Genomic DNA, 27737 nt, shown 5'->3' on the forward strand with positions numbered 1-27737 from the left:
TCATTTATTATTAGTGTTGAAAACAGTGTTTCTGCTTAATGTTTTGTGGAAACCATAACATGTTTTTTATTCAAGGTTTTTTGTTTGTTTGTTTGTTTGTTTTTTTTACAGACAAAATCGTTTAATAAATGCATGGTCATCATGAAAGAGAGAAGCCACACACATCAAGCAGTGCTGCTACACAGATTCACATTTAATTCAGAACCATTTAAAAATTATAGTCATATATATTTCTCTCTTTTATATTTTTCTACACATTTGCAACAGGAATAAACAAACAGAGCTCTCTGTGAGTTATTTACAGTGATCACATGACATAAAGACTGCACTAGACGTTAAAGATGGGAAAGCACTGAATGACAGGAACCAGAAGATGTTACAGGTGCCTTTCAGGCACATTCCAATGAATTCAGTTCAGACATGACTGTGCATATATGATCTCATGTTTGACTGCATGAGACATGCTGGGTTCTTTTGTATAGTTTCTACATTTTTGGCCATGGTAAAGAAAGCATTTTAAGAACAAAACCTGCATTTTTCAACATCAAACAATATATGTATATTTATTAAAAAAAGACAACATTATACTGTCAGTTTCAGGAAATAGGGCAAATTTGATGCTTGTGTGGAACACAAATATTTCTTAACACCACCATTTTTCCCTGAAACTATGAAGAATTTGGCCCCTGCAAAGCGTTTCCAGCACATGGAAAGCTTTCAGTCTTTTAAAGAGTGACACAATTCATATCTGACTTGTGAAAATGAGTGAGGTGCATAAAAAGTGGTTAGAGTAAGTGAAAAGATGTAATAGTAACACAGTGGGATGTGGCTCACTGAGGAAGGGCTTTCAGAATGGCATTCACTTCTTCTGCCACAGCTGTCAATGCGAACTCAAACTGGTCCTGAAGAAACAATCAAGTTTAGTGCATGCATTTACTCTCACAATCACATGCTGAAATCATGGGAAAGCACTTTGTACATACCTTAGTGCGTACCATACTAGGTCTCTGGTCACGAATATGCTCTAGTGTGGCAGCAATGTCAATCTCCTTCACGCCTGAAACAGACAAACAACCTATGAGCATGGGGCACGTACATGAAATCAAATGGCTAGATAGAAGAACGAGGTGCTTACCTTTCGCCATGCGGTTAAGTACCATGTCAATAAGAATGTAGGTGCCGGTTCTGCCTGTTCCATCGCTGTGTGAAACAGGAAACCCATTTAAATCATTCATTTTCAAAAACAGTTATATAAAATGCCCACACAGTGAGCCTGAGATGCACTGTAGCCGTTTACCTGCAGTGCACAATGATTGGGCAAGAGCGTCCTCTGTAGCATTTGTTTACTTTTCTAAAAAAAGACAAAGGGAGCATAGAAGAGAAAAAGAAAATTAAAAGCTGAGCATGTAAAAAATGACCATAATAGTCAATATGTCCAACCCTACAATTTATTCTTCTGTTGACAAAGAGGAACTGAGCGACGCGTGAGGCTGGGGAGGGAAGGGGGAGAGAAGAGATGGAGCATCCGTTAAGCCTCGCTCCTGCTGCACTCACACCTACCAATGATCATTTTTGTGACTATGCAACTGGACCCAGACTACTAGCTGCAAATCACAAAAATGACACTGGGAGATGTGCTACGTCCAGGGACCTACCGATCTCCATCTGAGACAGAGAGAGTGACGGTGGGAGGAGGAGGAAGAGAGAAGGGCAGGGGGTAAAACAGGGCCCATTTCAAGCACAAATGGAGACGGTCCAAAGTGCAAATGCATTCAAGGGAGAGGGACATGGAAGGACTAGACTTTAAGGTAAAGAAAACATCCACAGATATTTAGAGAATCCCAAGTGTAAAGCAGATCCTCATTTTAGGGTGAGGAAAAGTATTTGCAATGAGACACTTGTGTGTATGTATGTTAGTGTCATTTTTTTTTTTTTTTTTTTAAGTTTATTTGATAGTTTAAATAATGATAAGTTTGATCATTTGTTTAGTTTCCGAGTCAGTGTGGAACACCCTTTACCATACAAATATCAAGAAGAAACAATTTTTGTGTGTGTGTGTGTGTGTGTTTTGAATATTGTTAAATATGCTATTACAGTTTTTCTCAATTGCTTTGGCACATTTTTCGAAACAGTCTTAACATTCTCTAAACTGTGAGTGCAAATGTCACAACTGTTTGCAGGAACTTCAAAACTTTATAACATGTCTGCAAAATGTAGTTCTCACCCAAAACATTTAATTCATGCTTCAAAACCTAGTTATTGTGTCAATAATTTGGCCAAGGCCACCAAAATCTAAAGCATTTTTGTCATTGTGTGACCCACACAGGTCAAAATGTTTTTTCACCACCACAGTCAACCATGAAAATTAAGGGTTTAAACAAAAATCTCATATTTTTTTGAGAAAATTCAATAGCATGAAAAAAAAAAAAAGAAGTCTATGAACATTTGTATTTTTACAGTGTTTATTTTTGTACTTCATGTGTATATACACAATACAAGTGTATTTACTGTACATGTAAAGTAACTGACAAGAGTAACAAGATTACACTTTACATTTCATATTTGTGTATTACCACAAATACACAAACAACAAATAACATTCATGGGAAAAAATAACTCTGACTCTTCTATTTCCACCTCTTCCTCGATTATTTCTTCCTCTACCACCATCACGTATTCTTACACGCCTTCCAATTGCTCTTCCACGAGAATGTTGCTGCAGTTCAGGGTTGTGAATGTCCTCCATTCTCAAAAACTTCTACAGCAGTGATTGTGCTGTGGGCAATCTACATATATATATATATATATATATATATATATACTCCCAAAGTTGATTGGTTACGTAAATGATTAAATGGTTGATTCATTTGCAATTAGATTGCGAATGCAATTAGAGGTCATGTGCCAATTTAGCAGACATTACAAATAATGTCAATGTCAGATATATTTTAGAATATACATTCATGTATACTAATTATGATAATTGAATAGATCGTTTTGAATGTGATGGCTTACACAATAAAAAATGTCTGAGAAGTTCTGAAGTGTTTGACAGTGCAAGTGAGAATTGAGTCATCAGTTTTGATCAACAAGCCATATGCAATTATTTGTTGTCCAAACTGCAGACAGTTGTATGTACTCTTTGCACACATGTGCCAAAGCATTTGCAATTTGCTCAAATCAATAAGAAATTCCAATCTGATGTGAAAAAGAAGCTAATTGTTCAGAGATCTGAACTTAATGTTTTGGGAAATAAAAAAATCATTTGAGAACTGAGCCAAAGCAATTGAGAAAAACTGTAAATATTATATTTACTCATTACTTGGATTTGTTATACATTTAAACACTTTTTATCTTACACTATCAACAAGAAACATTTTGTATGTTTTTATCAACAACAATTGATATATTGATATAAATTTAAACAATTACATTTAATATCTATTAATTGTGTTGGTGCATTTTTAGAAAAACGCTGTATACATATTTTGGGAAAATATCTTAATTTTATGTTAATTTTGTTTTCAATATAAATTTTTATTCTGTAGTTATCCACCAGTTTTACCAATTTTATGACCGGTTGTGAACATAATGTCACATAAATTCGGCATTATGTTCTCTATGAGAACATACTGATTACAAAGGAGGCAAAAAAAGATGCTGCCTCCCTCTGAAACTATATCCAGCGGGGCTGCTATTGGACAGTATTCCTTGAAAATTATTTAAATTATCTTTTAGTAAATTTGTTTTGCTATTTCTGGTATAGTCAAATGATTACCTCATCTGAATTTTTTGAGGTGCCACTACCTGATGTGTGTGTAATCTGTTTGTAGTCCAATCAGAATGCTAGTTGCAGGTGTGAGGTGGCAGTACCTGCGGAAGTCCAGCAGGGGGCGTGTCGAGGAGGGGATGCCTTGTGCAGGCCAGCTCAGCAGATGAAACTGGGTCAGAGTGCGCGTCTCTTGAGTCTGAACATTCTTCAGGTAGAAACTACGAACCAGGAAGTCTTTACACCAGATGTGTTCAGATACCAGATTCACCTGAGACATACAAGAACAATGGATGAAAACTACAAAACTAAACACAAGGGACTTCTAGGGCAATGAAACCGAATGTTTGTCACCTCATAGATGTTGTATAAAGATGATCCTTCATCAGGCCAGTAACGTTCACATTGTTTCTCACCATCCTCCACTAGAGCGGTCATCATCACTATTACAGTACAGCCGTTCTCCCATACCATCTAACACATGCACCAATACACAAAGAATCACTTATTTAGGATATATAGATTATATATATATATTCTAAATTGATTGAAATATATATATATATATATATATATATATATATATATATATATATATATAAATATTTTATTAGTTAAAACTTAATCTTAAAATGTAATCATTACTCTCAACATTTGCACCTTACCTGCCAGAAATCAGCAATAGTGTGCGGTAAAGGTCCTTGAGTTGCAATATAAGCAGGTAAACGTGGATCATGATCAATCTATGGATGACGATAATAAATGTTAAAATCTATATTTTTTATAGACAAAAATACTAATATTTTATTATCTAGCATACATATTAGTGCTAGCAGCCAGGACTTTATTTTGTAGTGGAATGAAGATTAACGTTTCTTACTATAGTGCTGGCATTTATGTAGTCCTCTTTTGAGGGGTTGACCTCTGCCTTTAGTTTCACTCTTGAATGGTCATCTAAAACAAAACATGTAATTAAACATACTAAAAATTTAAAGTTTGGTATACCATGATTTGCATCTACCAGTGTACAAAACATTTCAAAAGTCTGGGTCAATAAGATTTTGCAATGTTTTTGAAAAAAAAAAAAAAAAAAATTGACTGTATGGCTGCATTTATTTGCTAAAAAATGCACTAAAAACAGTTGTATTGTAAAATATGATTACATTTTTAAATAATAGTTTTTTATTTCAAAATATTTCAAATGTAATTTATTCCTATGATGCAAAGCTGAATTTTCAGCATTAATACTGCAGACTTCTGTCACATGATCCTTCAGAAATCATTCTAGTATGCAGATTTTCTGCTCTAGAAACAATTCTTAGTATTCGCAATGTCGACAAATGTTGCTCTGCTTATTGTTTTTCTTATTAAAACAGAAAGTGAAGTAGAAATCTTGTAACATAAATGTTTCAAAATGCAATATAAAATGTCCTTGCTGAATAAAAGTGATTAATTTCTTACTGTAGTGTATATGGATGAGATCACTGAAATGAATGTTTTTTTTTTTTTTTTGTGTAAAAAAGGCACATTGCTCTTACAGGGCACAAAGTCGGGAAAGCGGTTCTTCTCCATGTTGCTTTCAGACTGGGCGATAGAGACAGAGCTCGGCTCAGCCTGGTACGAACACAGAGCCTCCCACTCTTTCCGCAGTCGGTCTTTATTCTTCAGATGATCCTCCATATATGCCTGAACAACAGAAATGGACCTGAAGCATTCCACTGACTGCTCATGAAATGCCTAATTTGCTTCTATGTAATTAATAAACAACTTGACATGATAAAAAAGACTCCAGATTCAGGACACAACTTAATTCTCAGAATTTACTAATATAAGTAAAATAAGACAATAAAACTCTAATAGTTCTTCTTTGCTAGCTCTGGGCATAGACTTGGTTTGTGCAAGCAGGTTCTGCAATGTATTTACTGATATGTGCTGAACAGTACAATAATTTCAGTTAATTAGAGTATGATTCTCACTTTTTATAGCGCATATAAAGATGCGGCATATTACACACACTAGCAAAGTAAAGTCTGAATTATTATTTGTGTGTGTGTACCAGTATCATGTGTCCGGTGGAGATGTCCATGTTGGACTGTGCAGGTTCTTCGCTCCAGGACGGTGTGCTGCTGTGAGAGCTGGGACTGTGCTGCGGTCCATCGCTGAACTGAGACGACACACTGCTGACTCGAGATGTGTCGGTCCCCCGTCGACCGCCTGGCTCCGGACGGGTGAACGATGACTTGGCTGCCATGTGCTGGCGACACAGCTCCTGAGAGACGCAGAGAAACCTGCTCATCACTGACTGAGCATTAACGTTTCAAATGACATTCTCAGATCACTGATCATCACTGTGAATGTACGGTTACCAATATCACTAAAACTCATGTCATATGAATTTAAATGCAATTACAGTGCTGATTATATGCCAGTTACACCTGATAAGGATTGATTAAACTGATCAAAAGTGACAATAAAGACATTTATAATGTTACAAAAGATTTCTACATCAAATAAATGCTGTTCTTTTGAACTTTCTATTCATCAAAAACTTAGAGAGAAATATATGTGTGTATATATATATACATATAAATATACATATATATGCTGAAAAGTCATCTTTTCCATCAAAGGGTTAAAGTAAATTTTTAAATATATTAAAATAAAAAACAGTTGTTTGAAATTGTAATAATATTTCACAATGTTGCAAGCAAAAGACCCCAAAGACATTCCAGGTTCCCAAAAGGCTGATGATATTTTATTCATAATGCAATATATGTGCCATTATATTGTTTTCTTTCCTTTCTGTGTAATGTGGTTTTGAAATTTTTTATTCTTTTAGCATCATTCTATGTATGTTTTTGTACTGATTACATTTTTCCTTTTTTTGGGGTGATATAGTAAATTTCTTAATGTCGCTCTGTATCTTTTTCTTTCTGGGTTTTTGTGTTTGTTTAACATTGCACCTGGTAATCAAAGTGGGTTTCCACGCCGGCTTCTGGTCCCAGTCCCAATTTGCCAGAGGCTAACTGATGGGTGTGGTGCCGGAGACAGGCAATCACCAGGGCGACTAGCAACACCGTACCCACACATGCCATGGCCACCATTGTCAGGATGACCCCACGCGAACCCTCCCCTATCCGTGTGGCCTGGGGCAAGCCACGCCCCTCGCTCCTCTAAAATAAAGGAGAGAAACAGAAAAAGAGATATATAAGTAATGTGAGACAACATTATACAAAAAGGACAATGCAACACTAAGAAATTAAAATTAAACAAATTTCGGAGATCGCTTTCATTGCACAACCAAATAAGGAAAGTGCAGCGTTTGTGTGGTCTCTCTGGCACAAGACAGTGTCTTCCCTACACTCTCTTGTCCCTCTTTTGTCTTTCTCTCTGTGTGTGTAAACAAGTTGGATGTCATCATCGACTACTAATTACCCTGGCAACCCAGACACACACGCACAGCCACGTGCCACCCTGAAATAATTAGACAAAGTCACTGACCCGCCCGCCCCGCTGAATAATTACCAGCAAGTATACACTTAAGGAAATCCCCCACACAATGCAGTGTCAATCACTCTGAGGGGATCTCTTACACACTCTCATTTAGTTTATTCCATCTCTCTCTCTCTCTCTGTACTTACAGCACAACGAGAGAACAAGAAAACGAATGGATGCAATGATTGTTGATGTCATGCATGCGCCGTCCCAGCCCTCTGCCCCCGTGTCTCCAACTCCTGTCTGTTGGTGTTGCCATGGTGTCTGGGAGCCTCAGCAGGGGAGAACAGGCCGTAGCTCTACCATGGCAACAACAGAATGCTCAATGTAATCCATGGCCATCACAATGAGCAAAGGAAATGAGAGGAGAGCAGAGGAAACATGCTATTGTCAATACACCTGCATTATTATACTTAATAATACGTGGTGTTATCTACAGAAACCACCTTAGTATGTCATACTAATTGGCACATCTTTTTAATCCATATGCAATCTAATTGTTACCTTTGGGTGTTAATATTTTGGTATCTTTATGTGTTAAAGACAAGTATAAGATGCTGCTAAATATTTTTCCACGATTATTAAAATAAAAGAGAATATCCTCTGTCCTACAATAAACCACATTTACTAATTTTACACATATACATACATATAATTTTATACTATATATATATATACTTATTATCTTGAAGTCCTACATAAACTGCAGTTTATTTTATTATAAAATAAACTTCAGCTTCTGTAGGACTTCAAAATCATTAAAAATATATAATCATACAGGTCTGATTGCTCATATGAATATACGTTTTATTTATGTCATTAATAACTGCATTTTCATGTCCAGAATATCAATTAATATTTGGCATGAAAATAATTCTATAAAAAGTATAGGGGATTATGACAAAAAGATCAGGAACTTTTAATTGATTTATTTCAATTTAATTATTTCATTATTAAATTATATACCTCTCTTATCAAACAAAGCTGGTCAAAGAAACATTGTAAATTTAGTGCATAATGCTTAATACTTAATAATATTTTGATGATAACTATACGGATCTCACATCAACCAAAGCTGATTAAAGAATTATTTTAATTTAGTGCACAATCCTGAATATTTAATAATATTGTAATGATTTTAATGAAATAACCATTTTAAGAGTTTTTTTAAAGAATTGCAGATTGACTGAATACGATCTTTTGAAACCCCCTTTTTATATATATATATATATATATATATATATATATATATATATATATATATATATATATAAATGACATCCATTGATATTTATTTTTTCCACAAAAATATTCAAAAAACTAATTATTCCTTGAGGTATAAAGTTGCAAACCAAAAATAAAAAAAATTCTTGCCATGTGAAATAAAACAGGAAAGAATGCAACAACGACTTTTAAAAACCTGTCCTTACACTGGTTATAATTTTCACACAGGCACCCACTGCTTTTTCAGAGAAAGTGGAACAGACCTTTAGGCTGACACCTCACCACCATCTCAACGGGCTCTTCAGCGCACAGACAGCCGTTAGAGCTGAGCTAGCAAAAGAAAAAGATTGAGTGAATAAGCACTTAAGTCTGACCACAAAGAGGTCAGGACGCTTTCCCTTCTTTTCTGTCCTTTCTCGAAATTCATCAACCATTTCCCCCCCTCGCTCCCTGTCCTCCTCAAACCCACTCTCCCTCTCTTTCTCCTTCTTCGTCCCTCACACGTTTCATTCTGCCCCTCTTGTTCCCACTCAAATTCGGCCTTTTCTCCTGAAAAGCTAGAAGAATGTTCTGGAGGAAAGACTGAAGGAGGTGGAAGGCGGGAGGGGGTGGTGGTGTTGAAGCAAGAGTGCGCGACTGGATGGAAGGACAATGGGGGAGGAGATAAAGGGTGCGGGGCGCCTCACCTGCTACCGCAGAGAGGCCCCGAAAGGAAGACTGACAGGCTTTTAGAATGGAGCACAGGAGCAGGCAGGAAAAATGAGCTGGTTTAGGACAAGAGGACAAAGGCCCCCCAAGGTCTGAGAGGGGCAGGCGGAGAAATGAGGAGGCAGAGAGAAAGCGGGAGAGAAGGCAACTGATCGCAAGGAGAGAAAGCATGGTTACAGGGAACGAGAGAGTAAAACTCTGCGCAGGAGGGGGAAAAGGGGTCCGGAGAGGGTGAGATGTGAGGAATAACCTCATGACATACGTAAAGAAAGCATAACACACAGTTCAGCACAAATTCTCCATATACGGACATGTCACTACGAATACTAATGTGCATTTGAATCACAATAAGCTGTTGGCTGAGGAAGCATAATTCAAACATCTGTTCCTTGAGAAGCGGGAAAATAAGATTCAGGGTCCCAGGACCCCTCTGCCGTTCCCCATGACCCTGCTGACATCTACCGAGCCCTTTGACCTCAGCCACAAAAAAAAGGAGATACACACACACACAAACACACACGTATGGCTGTTTGTGTGCTTGTTTGTTTTGGAAGATCCCAAGGGCAAAGATCACCAAGAGCTTCGTACTCTGAATCACAATAGGCAATTCAGGCATGGCCGAGACGTCCAAGTTAGAAATGGAGCACCGACTATCTCCTAGGGCTCTCGGTGATCTGAGATTTCATCACTCCGTCTGTCCCATTATGTCTATTCTGCTCCATTCACTCGCTGTGAATTGATTTCACAATTCAGCAGGACTCTGCTGTTATCTGATAGAGGCGTTCAGACTATGACTCGTCAGAATTCACATCACCGCCGTCGTCTCACTGCTTTTATATTGCACAGCAGAAGGTCTGCGGTTTTCATCCAGTATCCTCTAGAGAAAAAAAAACCTTTAGAGAGTTTGTTTGTAATGGATGATTTTTATTTCTCTTCCATCTTTCAATACATTCCAACCACCTGTTTATATATATATATATATATATATAAATATATATCAATATTTGAAATAGCATGTTCTTTTTCAACCCTACTCTAGATGGAAACTAGAAAATTATTAAAAGAAAATCATCAAAAACTATAGGGCTAAGCAATGAAATGTATTTCAAGGTAACAAGAAAAATGAACATCCAGTTAATTCCAGTCAGTAAGTTTGTGGTTTTAGCAGATTGTGTTGATAACATTTTATGCAATAAAACTTTTTTACAATAATATCTAATTAGTCCACGAAACCAAGAGAAATAGTATGAACTTAGGTGCACCTGCAATGACTACAAACGGATTACATCATCTCACTTATCGAGTCTGCTCTGCCCTGTTACCACAGCAACCGGTCCACCTGACATCACTATTCAAGATAGAGCACAATTCTTATAAACAGCATTTAACAAAAATGTTTAATCAAACGCAAATATACCTTACGGATCCAGCACATGGCATTGTGCACACATTCGTGAGTATGCCAAGCTGAATAACACCAAATATGTAAACTGAGATCAAATGCATTTGGTTAATTGTTATTTTAGTTTTCATTTCTAATGATTCTAAATCTTAGCATCATTTGTCTAAATACTACTAAATAGTAATAGACACATATTTTTTGTTCTGTTATTATTGTAAGATTTGTTGACACAGAAGCTAAAAAAAAAGTATTTTGAGTTTAATAGTAAATATTTGTATCAAATAGTTTATTTATAGTTTACATATGTAGACAATTCAGTTGAAAACTGGAGAATAATGTAATACCTCCTTATAAGTTTAAACTAGTGTTTAAGTTTAGTAGTGTTGTTTGGTAACTAGAAAATAGAAGTTTGAGTAATCAATGTGCATTTGTTTTTCATAGATTTATAGAACAGATAAAGCCTACTATATAATCTATACAAAACAGACTTACACTTAAAATACAGCATTATTTGTCATAGCTTTTAACTGATACGGTATTTCAAGGAGTGTATGGGTGTGCAACAGAAAAAAAAAAAAAGAAGTTAAGACTTTTTTTAGCAGTGATAATTTTAAAATTATGTATTTTACAAAGCAAATTAAATGCAATAGTTTCTACATTTCTTTTTCTTCCCAGGAAAGGGTTTTTTTCTGAAATATACATATAGAAATGTTCAAAGTAGCTTAAATTAAATCTGATAAATCAGGAAACATGACTAATGGCATCAGTATTTGCTAAATTATTAAAGCGATAGGTATGCACAGTTTTCGATATGGTTTTTAAGGAAAATATATCTCAATGTCAAGCACAACCATCAGAAAAAAATCCAAATAAATACACATCTCAGAATTTAAACGCTACATAAAGGCCTACAGCATCAGTAGATCTAGAATGTAACAGAACTCACCGGCACACATCTCGTGTGCTCTCCAGACTCTCAGACCTCTTAACATCACACGCGCCACAACATCTCAAGCAGGACTGTCTTCAGTCTCACATTATCAAGCCTCCTCAAACTCCAAGCATCCACGATCGGACGATTTAAGCAAGCATCAAACAAGCGCTTCTAAGCCAGCGGTTAACATTTCAGAGCTGAGAAACCAAAATGGAGGGAAAAGAGTGGCATACGTGTAGTGCCGGAGCGAAAAGGTAAATGAATGAAAATAAATGGGAAGGACAAAAAAAGGGAGGGGAAAGAGAGAATGTGCCTCCCTGAGAGCTGTGTCCGACTCGTATGAAGGCCTCGCTGCCTCTCAGCCCCATTCAACCAATGCCGCCACTTGTCACATCAAACGTCGTTGCCGTAGCGACAGCTCCACATGTTGCTGATGGTGAAATGCTGGGGTGGGGGGTGGTAATGATGCCCCGGATAGGTCATCCGTGAGAGAGAAAGAGAGAAGGGAACAAACGGGCCGAAAGCAACAGGAACGAATGGAGTGTAAGGAAAGTGCCATGGGCCCAAAAAGGGGTTTGTAAGTAATATGGTTTGGCAAGGACACAAACACTGAGCCCTCACATCTGGAACAACCGTACAACACAAAGATATATGAGATCGCACAAGCTGAGGACAATATGGGTAATGCATCCTGCCAAAGTGTTTAAATTGACACGATTGATAAATATGCTTTTAAACCAAATGTATTATATTTTAAGCACAAAAGGATTATCAGGATGTGCCATCCCCTAAATATAAAAGTCCTAGGATACATCTGAAAACATTTTCTCAATTAAATGAATAGTTCATCCCAAACTAAAAATTGGTCATCATTTAACACACACTCATTTAGTTCCAAAACTGTTTAAATTTCGTTCTTCTGTTAAACACAAAAGAAGATATTTTGAAGAATGTTGGTAACCAAACAGTTGCTGGTCTCCATTTACCTCCATAGTATGGAAAGAAAAAAATACTATGGAAGCCAATGGGGACCAGCAACTGTTTGGTTACCAACATTCTAAAAATATCTTAGGGTGAGTAAACGATGACAGAATTTCAATTTTTGGCTGAATTATCCTTTTGATAAAAGATTCCAGTGCAATCTCAGTGGGAGTGCTGAAATGGCATTGCTGTGTATGTCACTGTGGGATTCATTAAAGAAGTAAAGAAAGAGACTCACAGAGAGAGAACGAAGCACGGAAAGACAAAACAGCCTAAGCATTAATCCCAATAAAAGGTGGGGGAAAAAAAAAACAGTCAGGTGCAAGCAGGTCTCATTACTGAGGCAGAGAGAGAAAATTATAAAATAAAGGAAACAGAGAGCACACACACACTCACTTGCTCATACACCGTGCACTTTAGAGCAAAGAAAGTGTCACAGCCCACAATAGGACAAGAAAGAATAATTAAAAATATGAGCAGCCGGATGCAACAAAAGACATTATTCTGCATTCAAGAGTCTGCAACAGCTGTACAAAGTGAAAGGGGAGCGAGCGAGGGAGAGCAGAACGCCTCAATACGCACCGAGCACAAAAGCCACCCAAGAAAGTGGGGGAGCGAGGGAGAAAGGGATGGGGAGGGGTCAAAGGCAGAGGTAACAAAAAGAGAAGGGCCAAAAGAATGGCAGAGGGGAGAATGGCTGGGGACAAGAAGAGAAAGAATGAGTGAGCGAGAGAAATGAGGCACAGTGGGAAAAAACGCAGGAGGATTTTAGACGATGGACCGGTACAGTTTCGAGTTGAACAGTGACGATTTCTAAAACAGTTCATTTCAAATGCCCTCCTTGTTTGGTTCAGTATTAAACGCCAAAGTGATTCACGAGAACCCAGAATTATATCTTGGTACGTGATCTGTACATAATAAATACAGGACAGAACTGTAGAATCTATGAATTTCAATGAGAACGTTCCCTGTTTGGTTGATGAGGGTGGTTACGCAGAGAATAGTGACCTGTGTGGCCAATTCTGTTGCTGACTGACAAGAGAGAGTAGCTCATTATACCAACCAGTCCCATAATCGTTAATCTATAGACCTGCTGATCACAGTGAACGTGTGGGTTTTGCGGGTTGGTTGGAAGACATAAAAAAATGGGCTAAGCATACCTCTCCCACTCCAGTCTGGATGATTTTCAGTCCTGTCTCACCCTCAAGGAAATTCTTTTCAGCTACTGCAATGTAAAGACCATGAACGCTGGTGAATTATTTTCCTTTTCATCAAAAATAATGGTCCAAATGAGAAGGCTTGTCACCAACCGGCTTTATTGGCCACATCCTCTGCGCTGAGATTAAGAGGGTTCTGTCGGATCCTGAACGTCAGGGCCGAGCCCACCACGCTGCAGACATGAGCAAAGACAAGTGGCCGATAGATCGCCTTCTCTTTTATTCACTGATCTATCAGTCTCTCCATCCAGCAATGCACACACACACACACACACACACTTTACCTAATGTTGATGAAACTGCTCGTGGAGAGATGGATTCTCTCTGCCAGTGTCTCTAAGAGTTTCACCCCATCATAAAGACCTAAAGGACTGGAGGGAAAACACAAGAAGACATACGTTTGTTTTATTATGAGCATTCAGCACAAATACATTTAATTAATTTCAAGGAACATCACGCTATATTAACACAAATACATCAGGAAATCATCAGAAATACACACCAGACTATATTTTCAAAGGTCTCAAAGAGGAAAACTGATCTTAAATGAGTCTTTTAAAATTTTGGGAAATTCTATAATATAAAAAAGAAGAAATTGGAGCAAACTATTCCCAATTTAAAAATTAAATAGGTATGTAGATTAGATTTCATGTAGTCATATTATATATTTCCCAGATAAACCCTGTTGTTCATTTTTATAAAAACTTTTTTTCTTGCCATTTCCAGTCATTATTACATTCATTTCTTTACATAATATAAATAATTTTATAGCAATTTGCTGATGAAATATTTTAGAAATAAGCATTAAAAGAAATTTTAAATTAACTACAAATATGCATTTTAATGACAATCTCTGAAGCAGAAAATAAAAACTCAAAAGAAATCTGTAATTTTACTGCACTCTGAGACAATAATAATTTTAGTGTAAAACAAAAACAAAAACTTGGGCATGGATGACTGTGTCTAAAATCAGGGGCGTAGATTATGTGGGGGATGCGGGGGACGTGTCCCCCCGACTTTTAATATCATGGAAATTCGTCCCCCGCACTTTTTCGGTCAAGTTTTCTCATAGAGGTTTTCAAGAGCTGGTGTGAATAAATATAGATTTAAACTTAAAGAGACGGGATAGTCTGCATATGATTACTCGGACCCAGAATACAGCGAGTTTGACATCATAGAGCGCAAACACCCCTGCAGTATGCATTTCATTTATACTCTAAGCCGGAGGGCGCTGCAGAAAGTCATTTCAGGAAGATCCTAATATGGGCAAAAGCGTCCAGCTATCGCTGTATAAAAACGTTAAACGTTAAACATTAAACATTAAACATACGATTGCAACAATATATGTTTTTTCAAGTAATCTCCAGCAGGTGATAAATAAAGTATGAACAATGCAGTACCAATTGACATAGCATTTATTATAGAATAGAAACTATTCTGCCTTATTATGTGATAAAAAAATAGTTTGTAGTATATAAACAAATCATTATTATTTGTTATTGTCCAGCAGTTATAGATTTCTAAGCCATTTAAAAGCTAGAAATTTGTAAAAAATTAAAGTTGCCTATAGTATCCACTACCAGTCAACAGTTTTTGAACAGTAAGCTTGTTAATATTTTTTTAATAAGTCTATTCTGTTCACCAAGCCTGCATTTATTTGATACAAAGTAAAGCAAAACAGAAAAATTGTGAAATATTTTCACTAACCTATTTTAATTAACTGTTTTCTATTTGGATATATTTCAAAATGTAATTTATTGAGATTTCAAAGCTGAAATTTTAGTATCATTACTCCAGTCACACGATCCTTCAGAAATAATTCCGATATTCCGATTTGCTTCTCAAAAATAAGAAAAAAAAGAAGAAAAAGAAACACATTATGATAATGTTTAAATAGAAAGTTTGATCAATAGAAAGTTCAGAAGAACAGCATTTATTTTGAAATAAAAGTCTTTTGAAAATGATTGCTTTATCGTCACTTTTGATCAATTCAAAGTGAAGTGAAGTAACGTACAGCCAAGTATACTAACCCATACTCAGAATTCATGCTCTTCATTTAACCCATCCAAAGTGCACACACACAGAGCAGTGAACACACACCCAGAGCAGCGGTGCCCGGGGAGCAGTGGTGTTGCTGGCCTGAGACTCGAACCCACAAAAGAGTCCTTGCTAAATATAAGTGTTCATTTCTGTAATTTATTTTCCAAAAAACAAAAATGATATTGACTCTAAGCCTTTGAATGATATAGTGCATTATGTTGCAAAAGCTTTTTATTTCAAATAAATGCTGATCTTTGGATCATTATATTCATCAAAGAATACTGAAAAAAAAACGTGAAAAAAAAATGTTTTAAATATTGATAATCAGCCTATCAGCATATTAGAATGATTTCTGAAGGATGTGACACAGAAGACTGGAGTAATGATGCTGAAAATACAGCTTTGATCACATGAATGAATTACATTTTAATATTCAAATAGGGAAAAAAAGTTATTTTAAATATAAAAATATTTCACAATATTACTGTTTTTGCTGTACTTTGGATCAAATAAACGCAGGCATGGTGAACAGAAGAGACTTCTTTAAAAACAAAATATCTTACAGTTCAAAAACTGTTGTTTGGTAGGCTATACAGAAATGTTATATATATATATATGTCCCCCTCACTTCTGAAAAGATGGCTACGCCCCTGTCTAAAATGATCAGGCATCTGCCATCTATAACTCCAACACAGTAAATTTCAGGTGAATGAACTGTACAGCATAAAAACCCTATAAAGTTTTAGGAGTTCCTACCTCTGATTAGTGACAATGTAGCCATATTCCTCTCTGGTGTTTGTCCCATCCTTAGCGGTTTTCAGGATGTTGGTGATTTTCTCTTTTAAATCCAGGTCTTTTGCTGACATGGTGGGCCCCACAGTGTCCCCACTGTCTTCCTTAGGCACAGTGGCAGGGGCTGGTGTGGATGGGGGCTGAGTAGGGGCCAGCTGGTATGTTGGGGTTGAAGGCAGAGCTGAAACAGGTAAGGGGGGTTTCGCTCCTTTTTCTGTCACTTTATCACTACCTTCTACAATTGTCTGTTGAGGAAAACACAAAAGCATTGTGTGTAAAAAAAAAAAAAAAGCACAACATAGAACTAATAATTAAGTTTTTTTTTATTTTTACCTGAAAATGCAATATACAGCAAATTAATAACTCCTTTTACTCATTTATAATGCTGTCTGACAAGTGGCAGTGTTCTCACTGACTCACTCAACTATGCATTAAAAGTGTTACTTTCTTTAAACACTAAGGTGAATAATGAAGACTGCAAATCTGTGTCTACCTCTTTTACCGTGACTGTCCCTGGGGATTGATCTGAGGAACACAAAGATAAGAAAAAAACATCACACAGTGCTTTTGTCCCACAAATAATCTTAATGATATTAAAATAAATACTGAGGGATGCATAACACCTAATGCAGTTGATAAAATGTAATTATATGATTCAAGCAGTGTGATAATGCATATGTCTGAATGCATGACATAAGTACATTTGTGTGTTGTGATGTCACTCCATACCTACATTCTCCATGTTTTTTAGCAGCTGTAACACTAGAGTAAGTCTTTTTATCTGCTGAGGGCTCAGGTCCCGTGGGTCCACCCCAAAACTCTTTAACAGGGTGGCCAGCTGTGCCAGTGTATCATCTATAATACAAATATTAACATGCAAAAATGAAATAAAAACATCAGCACAACCGTCACTTACAGTTGAAAAATAAAATGCATATTCACACTTAATAAAATGCTAAATTAACACGTTTATTTATCCGAAGCTACTTGGATTCAAAGTACATATTTTACAAGTTTAAAGATTTTTTAGGATTTAAAACATGATTTTGGTTTTACAATATACTATTTTAGGCACAGGAATCCTAACCCTGAGTTCTGCAAAAATTTATCTTATTATATTTGCTCTCTAAATCTGAAAGCCAACAACTTTATAACACACATCTGTTCAAGTGAGATACAACAAACAGCTCCATAATATCATTTTAATCCATTCAAAAGCGAATGGGAAAACATGCAGAGTTGGTTTGTGTATTATTACATCCTCTTAAGGGCACAACACTTGAAGAGTCCCAAAAAAGGTACTCACAATCAAATCCAGCAAGAGAGCTGTAGTCTTGAGGGATTTTCTTGTTGTTGCGCTGGGCTGAGCTGGGCTGTTCCTGTAGGGTGTAGTCCTCTCCATATTCCAAAGGGAAATCTAGATCTTCATAGTATGGGGCGGCAGGGAGGGCTGCTGCCCCCCTGTGGCGGAAAGAGGGTTGTGAGGAGGAGAGGTAGAGAGAGACAGCATCTTCCAGGAGCTGACGGTCTCTGTCTCTTTGCTGGACACCAGCTCGAGAGCGAGGTCGCTGGTATCCCATGCTGGTGTGAGGATGGAGAGAATGGGTCATGTCCTCCTGTAAATGAATATAAAAAGATAAGATAAATCTGTTTGAATTTCTATGCTACTTTCGAAAAATAAAGGAGCCTTACTTGTAGGTATGAGTATGGGTCCATTGGAAGGGCTTGCATCCGGAGAGAGGACTGGTGAGGGTCTAGGACCATGTAATCCATGTAGCTCTGAGCTGTACCGGGTTCAGAATTAGAGCTGGAATAGACCTTTTTAGCTGCAGGCTGTGGCGGCCTAAAAAAACATTCAGTAAATTACACTCAATCTAATAAAAGAGATCAAACATTTGAGGTATGAGAGAACTCTGAAATCAAGTTTTCCAGCAGCAATAACGCACACTCAAAGGAATGATTGAAGAATAAAAAAAAAATTGCTTTCTCATCCTCATGCTGTTTCAAACCTTTCTGACTTACTTTTTCTTGAGTACCACAAAATGGAGAAATTCTGAAGAAATATTTTTTTCATTCATATAAATACTATAGACCATTCAGGCATCATAAAAGTATTATAGATCGTTTACATAAGTAGAACACACAAGTCTATGAAGCATAAAAAGTGTTCAAAAGCCATAAAATAGCTTCATGTGAGAAACACAACAATCTTCTGTAGTAAGTCTGTATGCATTGAAAATATTAATATCCATTGGAGTTGATGTTGTGGTACCTTCTGACTCTCTCACACTTTGCTTTCTATCAAGTGTCTATTAACATATACAAATAAAGGAAAAAATGCCTTTTTTAAAAAGAAAATCTTGACATCCATGCTAACTCTGCTTCGAAAATTCCAGAGGGAAGTCCTGATTCATGAATGAAACATTATGTTGAATCAAATGAATTGATAAAGTTTTCAACAGTCTAAAAAAATGTATTAAAGAATCGGACTGATCCGCCCATCCATTAACAGTTAATTGAAGAGAACAATTTAAAATTCAAAAAGCTATTATATGAATTCAACAAACTTAGAACATCGTGCACTTTCATGATGCTTTTATGGTGCTTTTGAGTCCATTAAATGTAACAGAACTGCACAGAAAAAATTCCACTAAGGAATTAAAGTCATACAAATTTGAAACAATATGAATGATATATTCCTTAGTTCAAACTAAAAGCATTGTTTGTTCCTGGTACTCACTGTACATTCTGGACCTTTTGTGTGCGTGTGTGAGGAATACGGCTCAGCTCCTTTGCAATGATGTGTTGGGTGATTTCATGTTGCCAAGAGAATCCTGTTCACAAGCACAAAAATAAACACATCAGCACAAACAATGTAAGTATGGACATGTCAACCAGTATTAAACATATAGTAGTACTTCTACAGTACATGACTTGCCAAAGTCTTTTTTTCAGGAGTGAATCAGCTTGCATTGTGAGTGTACTTCTTCTCGAAAACAAGTCTGAAACTTGAGATTCTCAGTCCTGTCTGCAGTGCTTTTTATGTTTGCCTTTAGTCTCTCCTAATCCTAATGGATAATCTATTTCTTCATTATTTCATTTGATATTACACTAAATTATTCTATATTACACTTTTGATACACCTTGCACACTCCATTAGATATAGCAGATGCCAGTACTTCTATTGCAAAAACTGGTAATATAATGAATCAGAAAATAAATGAAGTGTTAAATATTAAAACTGCGGGAAATGTTTTGCTGTCAGTACCATAATAAAATCAATGTAATGCAATGCAATGTACGGTATCCTGATAGATAAAATGTTGGGGGAAAAAAAAATATTTTCTTTTTCATAATGAACTTTTTTTGTATATAAATAATGATTTCTTTATAGGATAGCAAAGTTACCATTTTTCATATTTTCAAAAAATAAAAAGCACAAAAGTAATAGCATTACCACTGCAAATGTGTGTGTGTGCAAACCTACAAAACCTCCACAAAAAAAAATAAAAAAAATAATCGACATAAACATTGTGTTTCCTGGCCAGAAAGAAAGATGGCTTAATAAACATACTAAATACTGTCTTAATAAATCTGTGGTTATGTTTTGAGGTAGATGCTTGAAAATATTATTAGCCCAGTATAAAAAACAACAGAAGGTAATTTGAAAGTCCCCACCATGACAAAAAACTAAAAAACTAAAGCTTGTGTAGTGTGTGTGTGTGTGTGTGTGTGTGTGTGTTTACCCTGACGCATCAACTCTTTGAGCACTTCCTGCAGTCTCTGAAGAACAGGAACAGAGACCTGGTACTGAACCTGGTCATGTCTGGAGCTCTGGCACTGTCCAAAGAGCTTGTCTGTAAAACATACAAACACAAACCATTCATATCTAGAACGCTGAATACAAAATCTGGTAAGGAAACCTATTTTAGAAAAATATAATACAATAATACATGAATAATATTTAAATGATGCAAAAGGATAGAAATGCATCTCCCGAATATTATGTAAAAAAAAAAGTTATTGATGTCAGTATAAACATTACAATAATAAAACATCTTAAATACATAAATACGGTGTGGCTACGAAGCAAATAAAAATGTTGCAAACAAAGTAACTCATAAGTGAAAAATTTGTCAGTTTCTTGACTGATAAACACCCATAACATATTCAACCCACCCCACACATAAACTCACATCCCACACATATACCACTGACTCATCCCTGACTAAACCTCCAGTTGTGTGGTTTAAAAAAAGCCCTTGATCCCTTCACGCAGATGAGCTCTAAACATAAACCCTGGCCATTTTCTATATCTCAGAGCAGATCTGTTCATGAACATGACTCACAGCTATTTATAGTACAGATGGAGATATGAGAGCACTATGGGGGAGATGGATCAGTTGCCCTGGGGCATGGAAATACATAGTCCATTATTACATCGCATAAGAAGTGACCCCGGAGAACTGATCTCACACCATGACTTCAGCAAAAGAAAAATGTACAGTAAAGGAGTAACACACACAACACAAAATTATTTTCTTCCTCTCATAATATATACATGATAATATTCATAACAGATATTTTTCAGAAGTTTTTATTTTGTTTAATGGCTGACTATACATTGGTTAAGCAGCATAGACAGACACATAAATACATAAAAGCTACATAATAAAAATAATAATTTTTTTGTCAGAATCTATTTTTTTAAAACGACAGACTAAGGGATGAAGTGAAGGCCTTTGGGATGACCTTTTTTTTGTTTTATTGAAAAAAAATTCTAACTGAGGTTTATTATGTCTTATGGAACCTTTTTTGCCATGGTATAAGAAAATTGCTTTTAGTAGAATTATACGAATTGTGTGATTCCATCTCAAAATTCTGAGGAAAAAAGTCTGTATTGTGATATAAATAGATTCAAATAAATTCATAAATAAACTCAAGAGTTAAGTGTGAGATATAAAATCAGAATTGTGGCATGTGAACTGGGAATAGTGAGAAAAAAAGTCTGAATTCTGATTGTATATCTCACAAATTAGACTTTGTTTCTCGCAGTTCGGAGAATTTAACTTTGAATTGTGAGATATAATCTCAGAATTATGAGAATTTTTTTTTTTTTAATCAAACACTACAAGCACCAGCAGAGGACGTTATATAAAAGGTGAATAATTCCCTTTTTTCCCACTTTCTCTATTTTATTACTGTGTCTCTGTAAATATTCAGTGTAATACAAACACCTGACTTTCAGAAAGTGTGTGTGTGGAGGTGTCAGAAAAAAGGGACTGGACTGGAAGCAAACTGCATTTCACAAAAAAAAAAAAAGGTTACTCCTCTGTTCCATAATTTTTTTGACACTTGACCATGTACAGCAACCCAAGACCCAGCTAATCGTCAATGCATCAATGCATCAATCTTTTGAATTTGCAGGTATGCATGTGTATGGGCGGATATGTGCGTATCTGGATGCACGGCAGAGACGTGAGTCAGTGCGTAAGCACCGGGTAGTGAGTCATCAGTGATTGTGGGGGTGTACACCCAGCTTTCATTGGCTTGATGATGTCACCGTTACCAAGGGGACGTGGAGCAGAGGTGGGAGGGACTTGGCGGTGAGAGAGAAGAGCAGGTGACAGAATACTAGTGATTTGTGGCTGTGGAAATACCATACACAGGTAAATCCCTGAGAGGAGTACAAAATAACAGACGGAATGTGAATAATTCCAGTTTGGAATTTTTAGGTAACTGCATTCAAACACAAAAACAATATGGGGCCATACCAACACACTAATGAAAAAATACATAAACATATAAATATTTAGTCAGCATCGATAACTTAACTAAATGTTACATACAGTGGGGTTTAAGAGTCCGAGACCACATTATTTATTTTTAAATTTAATAGTGGAAATTATTAAAAAGGTTTAGGATTCAAATTAGAAAAAATAAAAATCTGATGGTATATGAGGAATATGAAATATTTCAGATTCTGCATTATATTCAAGTCATCATTCCAATAAGCACATTTCTGACAATGGCATCTTTGTACAGACGATCAGATGTGTTTTGCTTTCAGGAAGCACAAGCTGCTCTTTGGATCATTCTCAAATCATACTGGTTTTACATCAAGTTTTACACAAACTTGTGGAGTTTGTGCAGCTGAAATTTACTTTTCATTCAAATAGTTAAAAAAAAAAATTGTAGCACTTCACACTAAGGTCCCATTCTTTAACATTAATTATTGGATTATTAACTACCAATGAGAGTTTATTATTTTTATTTTTTTACAAAGATTGTGTATTTGTTACAGTTTTGATTCATTTTTGTTATCGTTAGTTAATAAAACACAACTGTTCATTGGTAGTTAGTGTTTGCTCATGTCCATTAAATAATATTAACAAATGCAGCTTTTCATTTTAAGGATGCATTAGTGCATACTGAAATTAACATTACCTAGGATTAATAAATGCTTAAGAAGTATTTTTCATTGTTAATTCATGTAAACTATTGTTAACAAATGAAACCTTAATGTAAAGTGTCACAGAAAAAAATATATATTAATTTAGAAAATAATGCAAAATACAAGAATTTCCAGATTTTTGGAACCCATTGTATCTTCATGTGGACGTCTATGTAAAATACTGACATAAAGAACATAAACAGCCGCCTCCAGTATACACCAACACTATCTTTGTTAATGCTGACTAATATGAGTGAAGCGAAAGTTCCTGCAGTGTAAATTATTCAGCTCTGTGCATGTGTCTCCTGTTGCGTCGTAGCACTAGCAGGATGTAGCAGAGCTGCAGTGTCAAGTGATGATCCGGAAATCACAATTAGATCATCATGAGCAAGAAATAAAGAGACAGGACGCGGAAGATAGGTACACTTCCTTGGTTCTGAATGTAAGATTTACTGTATCTACGCCATATGATACTGTCTCCCTCTTGTGATACTCACCATCAGAGCAGAACTGCTCCCTAGAGCACAGCCTCTTCTCAAACAAACAGCCTATATGAAAGAGACAGAAAGAGGGAAGAAGAGGAACAGTTGAAACAGAATAAAACTAATGAAAACCTCAAAGTATTTTTATGAATGGAGATATACTTTAGTATAGTCTTTTTTCAAGTGCTGTCTAAGTGACCTTTCTTTCACCAACACATTCATCTCAGCCATAAACCAATGCATCAAATTCTGACTTTCTGACTCTAGTAGTATAGTTATATCTTGAAGACACAGCATATAAACAATATTGAATCAAGATAAGAATCATTCATCCATGATGGCCTATGACTGCAGCAAGTTTCCCCTAAAGTGTAGAACTGCTGTGTGGGCAGATAGAATGAGGAGAAAAACTCTGCTGATCAAATAAAAAGAGAAACCATATCTGCCAGTGAGCATGACCTGGCTATGCTTAAGCAAGTATATGGGTGTGTGTATGTCTGTTTGTGTGCCTGAATGTGTGTGTGTATTCTCTAGGCTGGCCAACAGCACCGCTGTCAGGGGTCGGGTGCAAGACTCAGGCTGATAAAGCTGGAGAGAATAAAGTAAAGTGGCCTAAAAACTGATTTAGACAGTTTAGACTGCATTGAGCTTTTGGTTTTTGGTGAAAATTAATTAAATTATAAACCAGATTAGGGTTTTTCACATGTGGGCTTAATCCAAGATTATTGTAGTTATAAACTTCTTATTTCAAAGCTTGTCGCAAACGAGTTTTTGTCCAATCCTGGTGTCATTTAACAGCTCCCGATCGAGACAGAGCATCCCCAATATCGTAAATATCAAACATGATTGTTTCTGTCATTCTTAGCTAAATCCGAAAATTCCTTGGTAACTGCAAATATTCAAATATTTTACTATATTATACTAAAATTATAACAATAATGTGGTATCATATAGGCTACCATATTATTATATAATATGATATTATAGCTATAATAATATAATACTAGTCTCTAACCTTTTAAGATCTGAAAATAGTCTAGTAGTGTGTCCCATGCCTCTTTAGCAACAGACAAACTGTCGCGTGCTTTGGATCACAAAAACACCGCTGTCGTCTGCGTTTTTATGGGAAACATGTCAAATGGTGACAGAAGCCATTTCGATTTTTTTTTTTCATTCCCACCTTTAAAGTCCTAAAAGTCCAGTCAGGAAAAGCAGTGTAACACCGCAAATATTTAAATATTTATTATATTATAATATAATAAAATAATAATATTATAATAATATTATATATATTATATATATAAAATGACAGGCCTACTTCTATAGTATATCCTGCACAAACGAGTCTCTACCTGATCATGCAGTTCTCTAATAAGAAGGGGCCTGTTATAATGTTATGATCGAGGCTCTGGACTCTGAGCATAACTTGTTTTTCTATAACAAACTATCAAATATTTTCTATATTTAGGCTACAATAAATATTTTAACTGCTACTATGTAAAAGGAGCACTGCTGTAAAAAGCACCTTATTTGTTTAAAGTATTTGCAAACCAAATGTTATTACACTTTTGTTCATATAAAAGGCCTACTTTTAAATGAAAAAAGAGCACAATACACTACTTTTGAATTATTAATTTTGTGCATAAAAAATTCACTTCACCCCGGACTACAGTTCCTATCATCCATTGCACTGATTACACGCACACAGCTGAATGCACTGATTACACACACAGCTGAAACCAGTCACACATTCACTATATAACACTCACTCAGATCACCTTCAAACTGTTGAGTATTGTTTAGCCATGTTGTCTCGTTTCCTGCCTTGTTTGGATCGTTTACCTGGTTTTGATTCTTGTTTTCGTATATTTGGCTTTACCCTTTGGATTACCCTGTCTGGACATTGTTCGCTCATCGAAGACCCAAGCTTGCCCTAGGATTATTCTTGTGTCTTGCCCTCTATATACCTGTTTGCCATTGTTTGACCCATGCCTGTTATGTCCACGTCTCTGACCAATAAAGGCCTGCACATGGATCCGCACATCTCGCATCTCTTCAGACCCGTGACAGCTATAGGGCACAGAAGCAATGCTAAAATTAAAGTTAAAATTCCTAATATGTTGGACTTCTTACTAAAAGTAGCCCTTTTTGCCTGTTGATAAACCTGTGTGAAACATGATTCAGTTTCCCCTGGATTTAAAATGATCCATGGATAACAAGTGTGAAAAGCCCTATTATGGGTTAAAATAAATAAAAATGTAAACGTTTGCTGCACTGCAAAACAAGTTCTTATAATATTGAAAGGTGAAGGTTACTGAACACAGTTCTAACGAACAGTTATTTTTTGAAACACTCCAGTTTACGTTGATCAAAATGGGAAGTGTAAAGTTTGCTCATTATTTACAGCTATTTTCCACCAGGAACTTGTGAACTGCTGATTTAGAAATAGAATGTGATGTCAATCTCTCATTTCCACTTTCCACTGATGACTTATCACTAATGACTTGACTCACGCCAGATTAATGATTAAAGTGCACGGGATTCTTGTAAACAACATAATAAACAACACCAACTACTATCAGAGTTTAGTCTCGGACATACATGGTGCAAATATAAATAAGATTATGAGCAATATATTTGCACAAAATAATCCAAACAATTTGTCTGTGTAAATTTGTATCAGGATAAAGAAGCAACAACCTTGAACTCTAAAAAAGACCCTGTTAGTCAATACATCAAAATTAGCCCTCTGAAAATGACAAGACATCTTATGGTAAATGACTCAAAAGTCATGCTTCCCAAGACTGCAGAAATATTATCAATTTAAATTATCAAAATATAAACAAATATATGCTTTCATGGCGCTGCTTTTTATTTACACAGAACTAAAATCTGAGTCGGTTTAGAGCAGCCTTAACCAGGCTGTGCAAAAGGGCAGCTACTGAAAATTCATACCATTCATAAATGTCAATAGTAAACACAAGTGCATGAACAACGCACGAAAAATATGAAATCCCAACAACCTCACGAAAACATTCGTCCATTAAAAAAAACGCGAGAGTGTAATCGAGAGACTGTTGATCAAGTAGAAAATGTAAAAGACGTAGTAGATGAGACTATTACAGAAATATTTGCAAATGGGTCACTCATCCAATGTCGCTGACGTGTCGCTAAGGATACAGAGAAGACTTATTCCTATTGGTCAGAACAGGGAAAGAGAGTAAAGAGTATTTCTGTTAACCATACAATTCTTGCATAAGGGAAGATAACATAGTCGATGATATATACATAGCCTCCAATAAAACATAAAGTGGATAAATGCTTTCAAAATACTCAAATTTGAAAATTGACCCTCTCCATGGTGCTGAAATGATGCTCTTCACTGAGCGACTCTTTCCTTGTCTGTCCTTTCCCACCAGTTGCATGATAAAGCTATAAACACTTAATTTTACGTCTATAACACTTTTAATGCATGTTTAGGGGGAGACGTGTCCACAATGGCAATACGAATTAAACAAAATATGCAAATATTCTCAAAAAGTGATTTTAAAATAATGGCACGCATCTATATGAAACCATGTTAAACGTGATCCCATATTTCACGTAATACACTACATTGCCCACGAATAAAATCATTTGTTATACTGTATATATATGTGGCCACATTTACAGGCCTTAACAACCACACTAATGCACGTCTGTGCACAAAGAAAATTACATTCTTTCAATCGATTTTCTTGATAATTTATTTTCTAGCGACATTAATACCTACCGTATTTGCCTGCAAACCCAATCTGGCAGAATAAGGACATCAAAAACAGGGCTCTCCATACTCGTGGATCCATCATATTAACTATCCACGGGACCGAAGTCAGCACGCGCCGTTTTATCGCCCTCCGTCAAGAATTTAAATCCACATTTTGTCGGTCGAGGCCGCAGGCTTGTGCTAAACGCTTGTAGCACAAGTGATGGACGCGTCAGGTAAGACAACTTAACTGTAGGCGTTCGTTTTAGGCAGTAATAAACACACAGGGACATTAACGAAAGTACTGAATCTCTGGTGCGGATCTGGAGCGGGAATCACGATCTTCCTTCATCGATGTGGCGGGGACCCGCAATTACGTCATAAGGAAACCAGGAGGTTTGCATGCAAAATGAAGGAAAGATGCTAGAGCCTATACATCTGGCTCCTGGTTTACCTATGAAATGAAAGAGTGGGCAGGATGCGTTGCTGTCTGT

At 36.2% G+C, this 27737-nt stretch overlaps 1 protein-coding gene across 1 annotated transcript; it reads right to left on the reverse strand.

Annotated features, from left to right (window-relative positions):
* Nucleotides 1–172: 172 nt before the first annotated feature.
* On the reverse strand, nt 173–27737 carry LOC113053564 (receptor-type tyrosine-protein phosphatase-like N). Its single transcript, XM_026218687.1, has 23 exons — nt 27271–27737; nt 23514–23564; nt 20309–20419; nt 19303–19396; nt 18255–18405; nt 17869–18178; nt 17292–17417; nt 17056–17087; nt 16527–16807; nt 14015–14101; nt 13824–13903; nt 13674–13738; nt 6733–6942; nt 5826–6038; nt 5308–5455; nt 4650–4723; nt 4435–4512; nt 4124–4243; nt 3874–4040; nt 1298–1351; nt 1136–1200; nt 984–1057; nt 173–902 (listed from the first exon to the last, which is right to left on the reverse strand). The coding sequence occupies exons 1-23, from the start codon at nt 27344–27346 to the stop codon at nt 831–833; spliced, it is 2739 nt and encodes a 912-aa protein (XP_026074472.1). The 5' UTR covers nt 27347–27737; the 3' UTR covers nt 173–830.

Source organism: Carassius auratus, chromosome 34 (genome assembly GCF_003368295.1).
Source record: "Carassius auratus strain Wakin chromosome 34, ASM336829v1, whole genome shotgun sequence".
NCBI classification, from domain to species: domain Eukaryota; kingdom Metazoa; phylum Chordata; class Actinopteri; order Cypriniformes; family Cyprinidae; genus Carassius; species Carassius auratus.

Excerpts from the sequence above, each read along its gene's own strand:
- LOC113053564 (XM_026218687.1), bottom strand. The coding sequence starts at position 27,346 with ATGATGGATCCACGAGTATGGAGAGCCCTGTTTTTGATGTCCTTATTC. Across the intron at positions 18,179-18,254 it reads ACCCATACTCATACCTACAA|GAGGACATGACCCATTCTCT; the intron begins GTAAGGCTCCTT and ends ATTCATTTACAG. Across the intron at positions 4,724-5,307 it reads CTTTCCCGACTTTGTGCCCT|ATGACCATTCAAGAGTGAAA; the intron begins GTAAGAGCAATG and ends GTTTTGTTTTAG.